The 11942-nt window shown below is 57.8% G+C and overlaps 1 protein-coding gene across 2 annotated transcripts; it reads left to right on the top strand.

Annotated features, from left to right (window-relative positions):
- The first annotated feature begins 714 nt into the window (after positions 1-714).
- On the top strand, positions 715-11281 carry DACT2 (dishevelled binding antagonist of beta catenin 2). Of its 2 annotated transcripts, XM_035297213.3 has the most exons (4): positions 715-1035; positions 7036-7168; positions 7916-8194; positions 9090-11281. In XM_035297213.3, exons 1-4 carry the CDS (start codon positions 790-792, stop codon positions 10775-10777), a joined length of 2346 nt encoding a protein of 781 aa, XP_035153104.3. In that variant the 5' UTR covers positions 715-789; the 3' UTR covers positions 10778-11281. The 2 variants fall into 2 exon arrangements, with proteins under 2 accessions (XP_035153104.3, XP_035153105.1); XM_035297214.3 differs by lacking the exon at positions 7036-7168 and having other exon boundaries at positions 914-1035.
- The last annotated feature ends 661 nt before the right edge of the window (positions 11282-11942 follow it).

Below are 11942 nucleotides of genomic sequence, written 5' to 3'. Positions count from 1 at the left end.
CGCACCTTAAATAAGGTGAGTTTTATGGTATGTGAAGTGTATCTCAAGCTATTACTTTTTTAAAAATGTGAAAAGCAAGCTGAGCAGCCTGGCCAACATGGTGAAACCCGTGTCTACTAAAAATACAAAACATTAGCCGGGCGTGGCGGGCACCTGTAGTCCCGGCTACTCGGGAGGCTGAGGCAGGAGATCGGCTTGAACACAGGAGGCGGAGGGAGGAGAATGGCTTGAACCCGGGAGAAGGAGGTCGCAGGGGAGCCCAGAGCGCGCCGCTGACTCCAGCCTGGGCGACAGAGCGTGACCCGGTCTCAAAGGCCAGAGAAAGCCCGGTGAGGCTTGCAAACCGCAGCTGTCCGCCGGGAAAGCGGGTGAAAGGTTTTCCGAGTCTCTAACGCGTTAGCGACGGTGACACGGTCCCTGCAACGTGACACGTTCCCAATCACGGATCTTCATAAAAACGGCAAAGCCTGAACCAGCCCTTTCCCCGCCTTTGTTCCCCGCGCGCGTCTCGGCCCCTCTCCCGGCTCCTCCTCCGCTGAAGTCACGGGCGCGCTCCCTCCCGGCGCTGGCCCCAGGGTCTGGGCGCGCCCGTCCCGCCCGCAGCAGGCGAGGGGCCCCGGGGGGCGGTGGGGCGGGGCGGGCGGCCGGGGACCTCGGGCGCGTGCAGACCCCGCCCCGCGCCGGCTATAGATTCCAGCCCACCTGGCGACCCGCGGCCGGGCGGAGGAGGCGCGGGAGGAGCCGCCGCGACACAGCTCGGGATCCTGCGCGCTCGTGGGGTTCGGGGACATGTGGGCGCCGGGCGGACCCCCGGGACCCGCGGGCTGGGACCGCCGCAGGTTGGGCGCGAGGCTGCGCGCGGCGCTGGCGGGGCTGCTGGAGCTGCAGGGGCTGCGGGCGGCGCAGCAGGAGCGGGTGAGGGACGCCCTGGCCCTGCAGCCCCCGCCCGCGCCCGCCGCCCCCACCGCCCCCTGGGGTCCCCACGGCCACGAGCAGCAGCTGGAGGCGGCGCTGGCTGCGGTGCAGGAGCAGCTGGTGAGGACCGGGCGTCGGGGCCGGCGGGGGTCGGGGGTCGCCGGCGTCCGGGTCGGGGTCGGGGTCGGGGGTCCGGGGTCGGGACCGGTGCAGCGACGGTGTGTTAGCAGAAGGGGGGTTGTTGATGCGGGGGGCGTCCTCTGGATTTGATTCGGTCTCCGAGGAGGGGGACACGGGGGGCCCCGCGCAGGTGCCTGGCCGTGAAGCGCACCGGCGGGGACCCTGAAACCGGCCCGGGGTGCAGCTCGCACCCCGCCCTGCGTGGATGTGCGCCACGCAAGCCAGCATCCCGAAGCCCGCAGATTTTGGGGAGACACCCGTGCGTTTGTGACAGCGCTGTTCTGACCTGCGGGTACACACCGCCGTCCCTGGGGGAGGTGGGCTCGGGACCCTGGCTTTACCTCCAGGGATACCAGGCTCCCCTGCCGTCTTGGGTTGGGGGCAACAGTGTCCCTGTGGTAAAGTGCACCCCGACTTGTCCTCGGGAATGTGCTGACGTTTGTCACCGGTCGCCTCACTGTAATTGAGTACTGCGGGAGAGCTTGTTACTAACAAAGGCCTCTTCAACTTTAAGATGTGACCTGACCCGTGGGGAGAGGTGAGTCCTCTGATCCAGGGGAGAAACTGATTTCCTGGCCCTCCCCAGCACTGCCTGGGCGCTCTGACCCCTCCTCTCACACAATGGCTGGAACTCCAGTCGTTGCCCTCTGCCCATCATGTTGCAGTACGACTTTGTAAAACTTACTGGCAACAACTCAAAAGAGTGTTGGAAGTAGTTGCCATATTTTCTTAGAGAAAAACTAAAAAGGTTGGAGAAAGATGTCTGTTTATGTGTTACCTCTATTACTCTCAGTGGAATTTCTGTATGTGAGAAATTTAAGCCTGTCCTGTTAAAAGCTCCTACCTTTACAAAGTGGCGCAGGTGAAGCCGTGGCATCACGGTCAGCCTAGCTCACTCAGCCAGGCTGTGGACGTAGCAAACCCTTCTGGATGAAAGAATCGGGAAGGCAGTGTCTGGGACGCCTCCCAGGATCGCTGTTATCACCTCACCTTGCAGGAGACGAGGTGGCAGACTGTGTGGGATTAAGCCGGGCCCCCAGCTCTGCGGCTTCTGCTTCCTGAGAGGGAAGGAGCTGGTGTCCACACTGTTCGCACGCCCAGTGACCAAATCCTGACCGTCTGTTTAGGTCGTTTGTGTGTTTGCACCCAGACACAGTCTCGGCTTCTGCATGACCTCAGCCCAGCACACGGCAGCCACGGACTTGTTACCCTCGTGTGATGGGAAGGGAGAGGCTGCTGAGAGGCTGGCCTCAACCGTGCCGTCAAGGGGTGAGAGTGTGGTTGATGATTAACTTGGCTTAAGAAATACACAAATCAAACTTGCAAGTGCTCAGCCTCTAATTACAAGTAGCCTTTTGGAAGAGAAGATCAAACAGGGTTTTGTTTAATTTTTTTTTTAATATGGGGACCAGAAGGAACACGCAGACTTTGTCTTGAAACTTTGTTCTTGGGACGGATTTTGTGATCAAAAGAGAAGAACGATGGAATTTGTGTGACATCAGCACAGGGCTTACCACTTCCCCGTTTTCTTTTTTGTTTGTTTGTTTGTTTTTGAGACGGAGTCTCGCTCTTGTTTCCCAGGCTGGAGTGCAATGGCGCGATCTCAGCTCACTGCAACCTCCGCCTCCTGGGTTCAGGCAATTCTCCTGCCTCAGCCTCCTGAGTAGCTGGGATTACAGGCACGCGCCACCATGCCCAGCTCATTTTTTGTATCTTTAGTAGAGACGGGGTTTCACCATATTGACCAGGATGGTCTCGATCTCTTGACCTCGTGATCCACCCACCTTGGCCTCCCAAAGTGCTGGGATTACAGGCGTGAGCCACCGCTCCCGGCCCACTTCTACATTTTCTTACGGGGAAGAACCTTAGGAGCGACAGCAGTTTGTAGCGTGGAACACAATGAAAAGCCCGGCTTGCCAAACAGTTGCACACTCCAGCAACTCCCGGCTAACTCCGGGCCCCTCCACCCACCCTGGCGCTCACCTGGCCATTGGTCATCATTCAGCTGTGAAGGCCGGAAGAACATTTATCAGGCCCTGAGCAGCTCTAGCCGACAGGAATTCTCAGGTGCGAATGATTGCTAGCATTTCCAGGGGTGTGAACTGCTGGGAAAACAGAGCACTCCTCACCTCAAGGCTTGTGCAGGGCTGCACTTTTTTAATTGCTGTGTCACAGAAGAGAGTGCAGGAGGAGATGCTTAGGAGGATTTTCTAGAATAAATAAATGAGTGGCTTTTATTGCTGCAACAAAAGGAAAATGATTTCAGACTTTGGGGTCTCCCTGTTCTGGGTTTCTAAGCTGACGAAACCCCCTGTGCCCTCCGTGGCCCCCTTTGCTGCTGCGTGGCCAGTCTGTAGAGGGTTGACCCTGCGTCTTCATTTATGGTTTGCTGGCCATGCCCACATTCATGAGGGTTTAGTTCCCCAGCAAGCCCTTGTCGGAAAGACTCCACCCACTCCCCGGGACCCAGAGCCCACGAGTAGACTGGACACCCCTCCTTCACCAGTGGATGCTGTCTCCATAGCGGGGGACACAGAAGGCTCCGGATTCCGCAGTGAAGTCTTATGCTGAAGAATTTCCCTGCCTTGGCATTGCTGGTCGTGACTTGTTCTGAAAGCGGCAGCTTGCAACAATTCCTTTTCCCTGGCAGCTTCCAGCATCCCGTGCTTTGGGAGCAAGCTGTGCGTCTGCTTCTGCAGAGTAAACTTGATGCTGGCGTTTGCCTCGGGCCAGCCATGCCTGCTTTGTGAACACACAGGGGAAAGGGAGGCAGGGCTGAGAACTTGCAGGGGCCAGTCCTTAGGACCAGGCAGCCCCAGAAGCCTGCAAGGCCTCCGGGACGCTGTTACCTGTGAGTCCCCCTGGGACCCCTTTGCTGTTGATTGATGGGCCTCTTTTAAACTTAGGAACTAGCATTCACCCCTCTACAGAGTGGAGGTGTTAGCCTTGGAACTGGGCACGGAATGTTTCCTCTGTGCATCGTAGCTCTCAGGGACACAGTGGAATTGTGGATCCCATCTCCATCTCCTGAACTCCGAGGCATCTCCATGTTTAGCCTCTGCATGTGCCACAAAGGTGCTGGAGGGGCTGGACTGTTGACTTGCCCACAGAACAGGCACGGCACGTGGGAATCAGCTCATTCTCCTGCGGTGCATGAAGAATGCATTTCAAAGGGATTCGCCTATTTTTTTAATGGCACCCACTGGAATAGAAGTCCTCAAATTTTTGTTGTTATAAGGAACTTTCCTGGTCCCTGGGAAGCTTGTTAAAATGCAGGTTCCCAGGCTTACCTGGTGGAGTCTCAGGAAATGAGTGGGGCCCGGGGTCTGCAGGTGTGCCCAGCTGTCACACTGCCTGGGGAGGCTTGCTGTAAGCGCCTTTATATCAGGCCCTCCTGCCCCTTCCCCAGGCCCAGGGGTTTTGGCACAAGTGCCCCCAGAGCTCACCTTGAGCAAGGCCACCTAGAGTTAGCCCGAAGACTGGCAGAGGGCTCCTGGAGTTAGCGTGGATGCCCGCAGAGGGAAGTGGAGCACCGAAGCCACCCAGGGCTTGCTTGCTGCTGTGGAGTGAGTCAGGCCAACTGTGGACACGTGGAGAGCATGCTGTGGGGCTGGCCTTGCAGTGGACTGTCCTCCTTCCGGACCACGTATCTTTTGTGACTGTGAGCCCTAAGAAAGAATGAATGAGAAGCACAGTCATACAAACCCCAGGTCAGGGCCAGCGGTTGGGGTTGGAGACAGTGGCCAGGGTTAGGGACAGCAATCGGGGTTAGGGACAGTGGTCAGGGTTACAAACACGGCGTAAATCCTGAATGGTGGAGTCCTGCAGACGCAGACAGGACCTGAGGAGGTAATAAATAACCTAACGCCTGAGAGCTCTGTGCATCCTGCAGCCCCCTGGACCATTAATCAGAAATCAGCAACTGAAGGCCAGGCTGGCCAAACATTAATCACAAAGCAATTAACCTGCATAGACTGGGGCGGGGAGGGGCTGGAGGAGGAGGACAGAGCTGGCCGTGTGCAGGGCCCCTCCTTCAGAAGAAGGGGAGTGTGATTTAGAAGAGGTGAGGGAGCGTTTTAAGCATTGAGGTGTGGCCTCACAAAGAAACGGAATTTTCTGGGGGTACCGTGGGTTTTGTTTTGCAACGGGCAAGGGAAAATCCTGAGCCATGAGACTCCTCCGCCCGTGTTTGGATCCAGTCTTGCTCTTTGCATGGCTGGAGGGTGAGAGCCCTCGTGTGTGCTGCGCAGGCGTGGTGCCGTTCACCTGGAGAGTGGTTTACCTGTGTAAAAACGTGCAGGGCGAGAAGCGTCCCCAGGTGGGGACGTGTTTACAGGAGGCTAGGTGGTCCTGGAAGCATAAAATTTTGATGAAATTCAGGGTTGTTTTTTTTTTTTTTTTTGCCGTGTTCACATTCACAGATAATATGGCTTCCAATCTGTCGTGGGTAAACTTTGGCGGTTGTTGGGAGGCCCCTGGGTTGGGTCCTGGAGTGGGGAGCTGCTGCCGGCACAGAAGCTGTGTGCTGGGTCCAGCCAGGCCTCCACCCGTCCGTCACCCATGCTGATCGCAGGCTCCTGCGTTTGGAAAAGCCGAGAAGTCATTCTCTCATCAGACCAGGAAACCATCGCCACCTGCCTCTCTTGTAATGACTTCTCATACTGTGGAAATGACCCCAGTCATTCCCTCAGGCCCCGGTTATGGGGTTCAGGGGAATACCTCATTTCCTGTGTAAAATTTGAAACATAATTAATCATTTTCCTAAGAGGGCCACCCACATCATTACATTGATTAATTATTTGCCTAAATCGTAATTGTTAAAACAAGAAATGTTTTAGAATTAAAAGACACACACACGTGTCCATCCTCGTAACCAGCCCTTGAGAGCTGGGGATGCTGAGGCACATAGAAGGCACAGCCTCTCAGGGCAGCGCTGTGGTGGTAACTTGTAAATACCCAGCCCCTTGGCCAGGCTCATGCCTGTAGTCACAGCACTTTGGAGGCCAAAGTGGGTGGATCACTTAAAAGCAGGACTTGGAGACCAGCCTGGGCAACAAGACAAGACCCCATCTCTACAGAAAATACAAAAATTAGTGGGACATGGTGGCTTATGCCTGTAGTCCAGAGACTCGGAGGCTGAGGTGGGAGGATCACCTGGGCCTGAGGAGGTCGAGGCTGCAGTGAGCCATGACTGCACCACTGCGCTCCAGCCTGGGCAGCAGAGCAAGACCCTGTCTCAAAAACAAAACAAAAGCAAAGATCCTGAAGGCAGATTTTCGAGCCGCATTTATTTATTCCAGGTAAAGCTGACATTTTCCACGTTTGGCTGAGAACCTTCTCTCCTGGTAACTCTACCAAAGCCTCTCACAGTTCAAAATGTGACTTCATCCGTCAGGGAGGGAGAAGGGACTGAAGTCAAGGGGAGCGTTTCTGACTTTCCGCTGGACTTTCTCAGCTTCTGGAAAAGTCGAAAGGTTTGCACTTCCCAGGCACCAGGGACCCAGAGGCGTCCAGTGAAGGGACACCGCCGTGGCTGCCGTGGCCGCCGTGGCAGTCGTGGAGTGTGGACAGGCTGAGCACGGGAGAGGACTCTCCTCGGCAGGCTGAGAAACGCAGCCAAGTAGAGGATGGACATCGCTCCTGTCTGCCAACAGGAGGCGCTGTTTTCAGTCCTGATTTCACTCTCACACGCTGTACTTCTGTTTCCTTATAAAAAAATGTGTGATTTGAAAAGTTCTGACAGGTAAAGCAGTCTGAGCTCGAGACAAACCCACAGGTGTGTGTGGGAGTCAGGGAATGGGTGTCCGTGAACAGTGGAGCAAGGAAATGGCTTCAGAATGACGGGGCCCGGGCCAGATTGAGAAGAGGTATTTCACGTGGACTGTAGTACAGTCATTTCTGTAGGTACAATCGTTCCCATCCTCTTCTTTCCCTCCTCAGTCCCAGCTGAGACAGCAGGACATCGGCCTGAAGACGCACCTGGACCAGCTGGACCTGCAGATCAGCAAGCTGCAGCTGGATCTAGGCACGACCTCAGGAGAGGCCCTGGACAGCGACAGCAGGCCCAGCTCAGGTACCCGGGCGCCCTGACCTCCCGGACACAGGGCAGCCCCCCGCAGCAGCAGAGGGGAAGCCTACACCGCCAGCCCTTCTCGGGCTGAACTTCCAGCTCTCCAGTGTCCGGCAGGGAGGGTGCTGCTTCGTCAGGCCCATCTGAAAGTTAGGAGGCAGCTGAACCCTGAGAAAGCATATACGACTGGAGAATACTGAAATGAAATACCGCTGTGTCAAGGGGTTTAGGGAAAAGGGCATATATAGGAATTGGCGACCTCACTGTTATTTCCATAATTTGCAAAGACCGCATGGTGGTCTAAGTGACGCTGTTGGACTCAGGAGGCCTGGGGTGGAAGCACCTCCCCAGACTGGTCTCCTCCTCACCTTAACTTGGCAGCACCCGGGAGGAGAGCAGTGCAGGTGCCAGAGGACTGTCCTCAAAGGGCTGAACTCCTCAGAGGCCACCCCTGAAGCAGGCATCAGCCACCCAGTGCTAAACGGACCGTCGCCAGGAAAAGGGAGGGCCAGTGCCGGAGGGCGTGGGTAGAGGGCTCTGACCAGCCCTCTGACAGCTCCCGGGAAGAATCCTGAACATTCTCACCGGAGCCACTGCCCCGGGCCGGCTGTATGGACGATGGCCCGCAGCCTCCAGTAGCCTCAGCTCGGGTTCCCCCGGGATCTCCTGTGCCGTGACAAGCTCCAGAGGAGAGGGGGCCCTGGGCTCTTCTGGAGGGGGTCGCTGACCTGCCGTGTCTGCTCTGTCCAGGCTTTTACGAGCTGAGCGACGGTGGCTCCTGCTCGCTCTCGACGTCCTGTGCCTCTGTCTGCAGTGACCGCATCTCCCCCTCGCTGGGCAGTTTGCTGCCTGTGGCCCAGGCCCCCAAGGCCAGGCCCAGCATGGGGGACTGGAGGCCCCGGTCAGTTGATGAGACTGCTGTGCCGGCGTGGAGACCCCAGGCTACTGAGGAGGGCGCCAAGCTGCCAGACAGCCTGCGAGAGGCAGGCCAGCCGTCGGGCACGTTCTGGTCCAGGCCGGTGTCTACAGGTAAGAAACCGCCAGGGAAGGTAGGGGTCTCATCTTAGGCCCGGGGGTCTAGAGTGCAGCCCCCAGTTGCTGAGGGCAGAGCTGGGACCCGACAGGAGCGTGCTCTGTGGCTCTAACGGCCGCTGGAAGCCTCCACGGGCCTTGTGGTTATTTGGAGAGAGGCAGGAATCCACCGCGGCCAGGTGCGTCACCACCAGCTCTTCTGGCGCAGAGCACTTTGCCCCGTATTCAAAACAGACATCAGCAAGTTTAAAGCATCCTGTAAAAACCCCGGATCCACTGGTGTTTGGAGTAAGAGTCGGGTTGAAAGCGCTGGTTGGGAGAGAACTGGGCTCACACGTGGATCCCACCTGCTGGCCCAGGAGGGGCTGTAGTTGTCCTCAGACTGTCTCCAAAGGCACAGACGTCACTTTGGCCTCATTTTATTTCTAGTACAAGGCCTGGTTTACTAGTAACCATTTGGTCTTTAGTTTCTGCGAAGCCCCGTGGTTTCCTCTAGGACATATGCAGGGACAGACTTCCTCCCTGGCCTCCATTCTTGGCCTCCATCGGGGCTCCATCCCGTGGCTGCAGGGCCTCTTCTCTCTGGGCAGCCTCCAAACCTGCAGGGAAACGAGAGTGCTGAACGGGAGATTGTCACTCCCCATGCACTCTTCCTCAAGGGGAAGGGTCGGAACAGGCTGAGGGGGCTGTGCTGCAGATGCAAATGGGGCCCTGCAATCTCTATCTAGAGGGGGACCCCAGTGGCTGAGGAATCGCTGTCTCCCAGAGAGCCAGGATTTCCTTGAAGCAGCAGTGAGCAGCGTTTCCTTCCTGTCTGCCACGCATGAAATGAAATCAACAGCACACTAAGTCCTCTCCGTATTCAGGTGTTTGTTCATTTTCTTATTACCAGGTGACCTTGACAGAGCCCTGACGGCAGACATGGGGCTCCAGAAAGCCGGCCCTGACCCTGAGCTCCTCAGGCTCCTCTGCCAGGGGGCAGACACCCCACTGCACATGCTGGACCCCAAGTATCGGCAGGACCTGGTGTCACAGGGAGGCAGGGAGGTGTACCCATACCCCAGCCCCCTGCACGCAGTGGCTTTGCAGAGCCCCCTGTTTGCCCTGACTAAGGAAACCCTGCAGGGTGGTGGCCCCTCGTCCCCCAGGAAGGCCCCCCTGGGCCCTGCAGCTGTGAGCACCGTCCAGACTCGGCTGGTCCTCGAGGCTGGCCCGGCCAGAGCCAGAGCCTATATCGACAGGCTGCTGTGTCTGTGGGGCCGGGAGACCCCAGCAAAGGGTAGCGAGGGAGAGCAGGGACCTCGGAGGTGTGCAGCGTCCCCATCCCCACAGAAGCAGGGTGGCTGGAGTGCAGATGGTGGAGACCAACTTAAGAAGCTGGTCTTTGCCCCAGGGAGGGAGGATGAGGGAGGGCCAGCTCAGAGGAGGGGTGCCAGCAGGTGTGGCCCCCAGCAGCAGGGACCCGTATCCCTTGAGGGTCCTCAACACCCTGGCAGCCTTCCAGAGGAGGGGTCCCAGCCCTCGAACCACTGCATCCTCAGGGAGACCGTGGCAGGGCCATCTCCCAGCTCTCAGGCCCAGAGCACACCCCCAGCTCAGGACTGTGGACGAGACAACATGCTGCCATCCAGGAGGCTGGATGAGAGCCCCCCACCGTCCTCTGGGTACTTTACCCACCTGCCCTTTGCTGCCAGCAGGCCTTCGCCACCATGGCCGAAAATGGGTCCCCCCAAAAGCAAGACTGAAAAGATCAAGAGAAGGCCCACGGACAAGGTGCTGAGGTTCGCAGGGCAGCCGTCAATTCGGCTGCAGAGGCCTGAGGGCACCCAGGCCGCCCCCCAGCTATCCCTGGAGTGGGATCCTGCTCACTGGCCCCTGGGGAGGGGCGTGCTCCAGAGGAGGCCGGCCCTGGCATGGGAGGTGCCTGGGCGCTCCTCTTCCGAGTCTACCCTCTACCCCATGCCCGTCCTCGTCCCCCTGGTGGTGGCCCCGCAGGAGAGCCAGCGAACCTCAGCCCATGCCCTGTTCCCCTTGGAGGCGACACTGCTCACCTCGGTGGCCAGGAGGAAGCATGGCCGCTGGCAGTCCACCGTTGACATCTCGGCGCGGGCCCGCATGGCCGGTTACCCAGAGTCTAACCTGGGGCCCTCCAGGCCCATGGCCAGGAGAGTGGGTGGCCCACAGGCCCGGGGCCGGCCCACACTGATCCGCCAGGATGCCCACACCAGGAGCGACTCAGAGCCCTCCAAGCACTCAGCTGAGTGTGACCTGCGGTTCCCTTCGGTCATCCCGGAGACCAGTGAGGGGGAGGCCAGTGAGCATACCACCAGCCGATTCGCAGACCACGAGTCAGGCAGCAGCGACGGGGAGGGCAGCGCCCAGAGCAGGGACTGTGGCCTGGCACTGGGCCACACAGCAGCCGGGCACGTGGAGCTGGCCTGGCCCCAGGCAGCCCCGGTCAGCTCAAGGCCGCTCCTGTCCCCCGTGCCCAAGCTGTGCCGTATCAAGGCCTCCAAGGCCCTGAAGAAGAAGATCCGTAGGTTCCAGCCGACATCCCTGAAGGTCATGACCATGGTGTGAGCCGCAGCTGCTGTCGGGAGAAGCTGGTGCACACAGAGCCTCTTTTCATGCAGTGACCTGTGAATGGCTGTTCCAGGGATGCCCATTTTCTGAGGCCATCATGGAACAGGAGGCCCCTCAGATGGGCTCTGCCTGTGGAGTGCAGTTGTGCACCCCGTCCCAGTGAAGACCCCTCCAGAGCTCTGATTTCAGATGCCAGCAGCCTCCCTGGCTGACCTGGTGTCTCATTTCAGCATCTCCCCAGACACTGCTTGTTCCTGGCAGGTGCCTGTTCCTGCCTCGTCACCCTCCCTAAGCTTTGCCTGCACTCCCTCCACGCCGCTGGGGACGCGGTTTCCAATCTTTCAGCCATTCCTCTCCAAAAGCATCTTTAAAAGACCGTTGCAGGACTCTGTGCTGGAAATTGAATTTGAGCTTAAACTCCACGTTAAGCCGTCAACATGCATAAAACCAAATCACGCCATGATCCCCTGAAATAAAAGGAACTTTGTTTCCCTGTTTTAACATCCTCCTCTCTGTTTCCTTGCGTGGCACGTGGTGGGGACCTGGAACCCTCAGGCCTGCCCATCACGGGGACACGCTCCAGCTTTGGGTGGGGAAGGCCCCTTATGAATGAGTCGACACTAAGGTCTGCTTTCGGTATAAAAAGTGAGGCATAAAAGCGTTATGGAAAAAAAATTTTTTTTTGGTGTTTACTTTTCCAAAGAGTTTTCCTCAACTTTTCAAGAAGAAAGACAGCGGTGTTTTCAGGTAAGCTGCCAGGTGAGCGCTGTAACATGTTCAGTTCAGAAAGCAGCCTTCTGAGTGATTAAAAGAATTTTACATGAAGGTGGACGAGGCCACTGAAGTCCCCGTGGACGCCCTGGTCTCTCAGGGCTGGTGCAGCTGGGCAGGATCTTTGGAAGGAAGACAGGAGTGGACTTCGTTCTTTTTTGATAGAGTCTTGCTCTGTCCCCAAGCTGGAGTGCAGTGGTGCAATCTCAGCTCACTGCAACCTCTGTCTCCAAGTTCAAGTGATTCTCCTGCCTCGGCCTCCCGAGTAGCTGGGATTACAGGTGCCCGCCACCATGCCCAACTAATTTTTGCGTTTTTAGTAGAGACCGGGTTTCACCATGTTTGCCAGGATGGTCTCAATCTCCTGACCTCATGATCTGCCCGTTTTGGC

Source organism: Callithrix jacchus, chromosome 4 (genome assembly GCF_049354715.1).
Source record: "Callithrix jacchus isolate 240 chromosome 4, calJac240_pri, whole genome shotgun sequence".
Taxonomy (NCBI): domain Eukaryota; kingdom Metazoa; phylum Chordata; class Mammalia; order Primates; family Cebidae; genus Callithrix; species Callithrix jacchus.
This window is presented reverse-complemented; position numbering and strand designations above follow the sequence as displayed.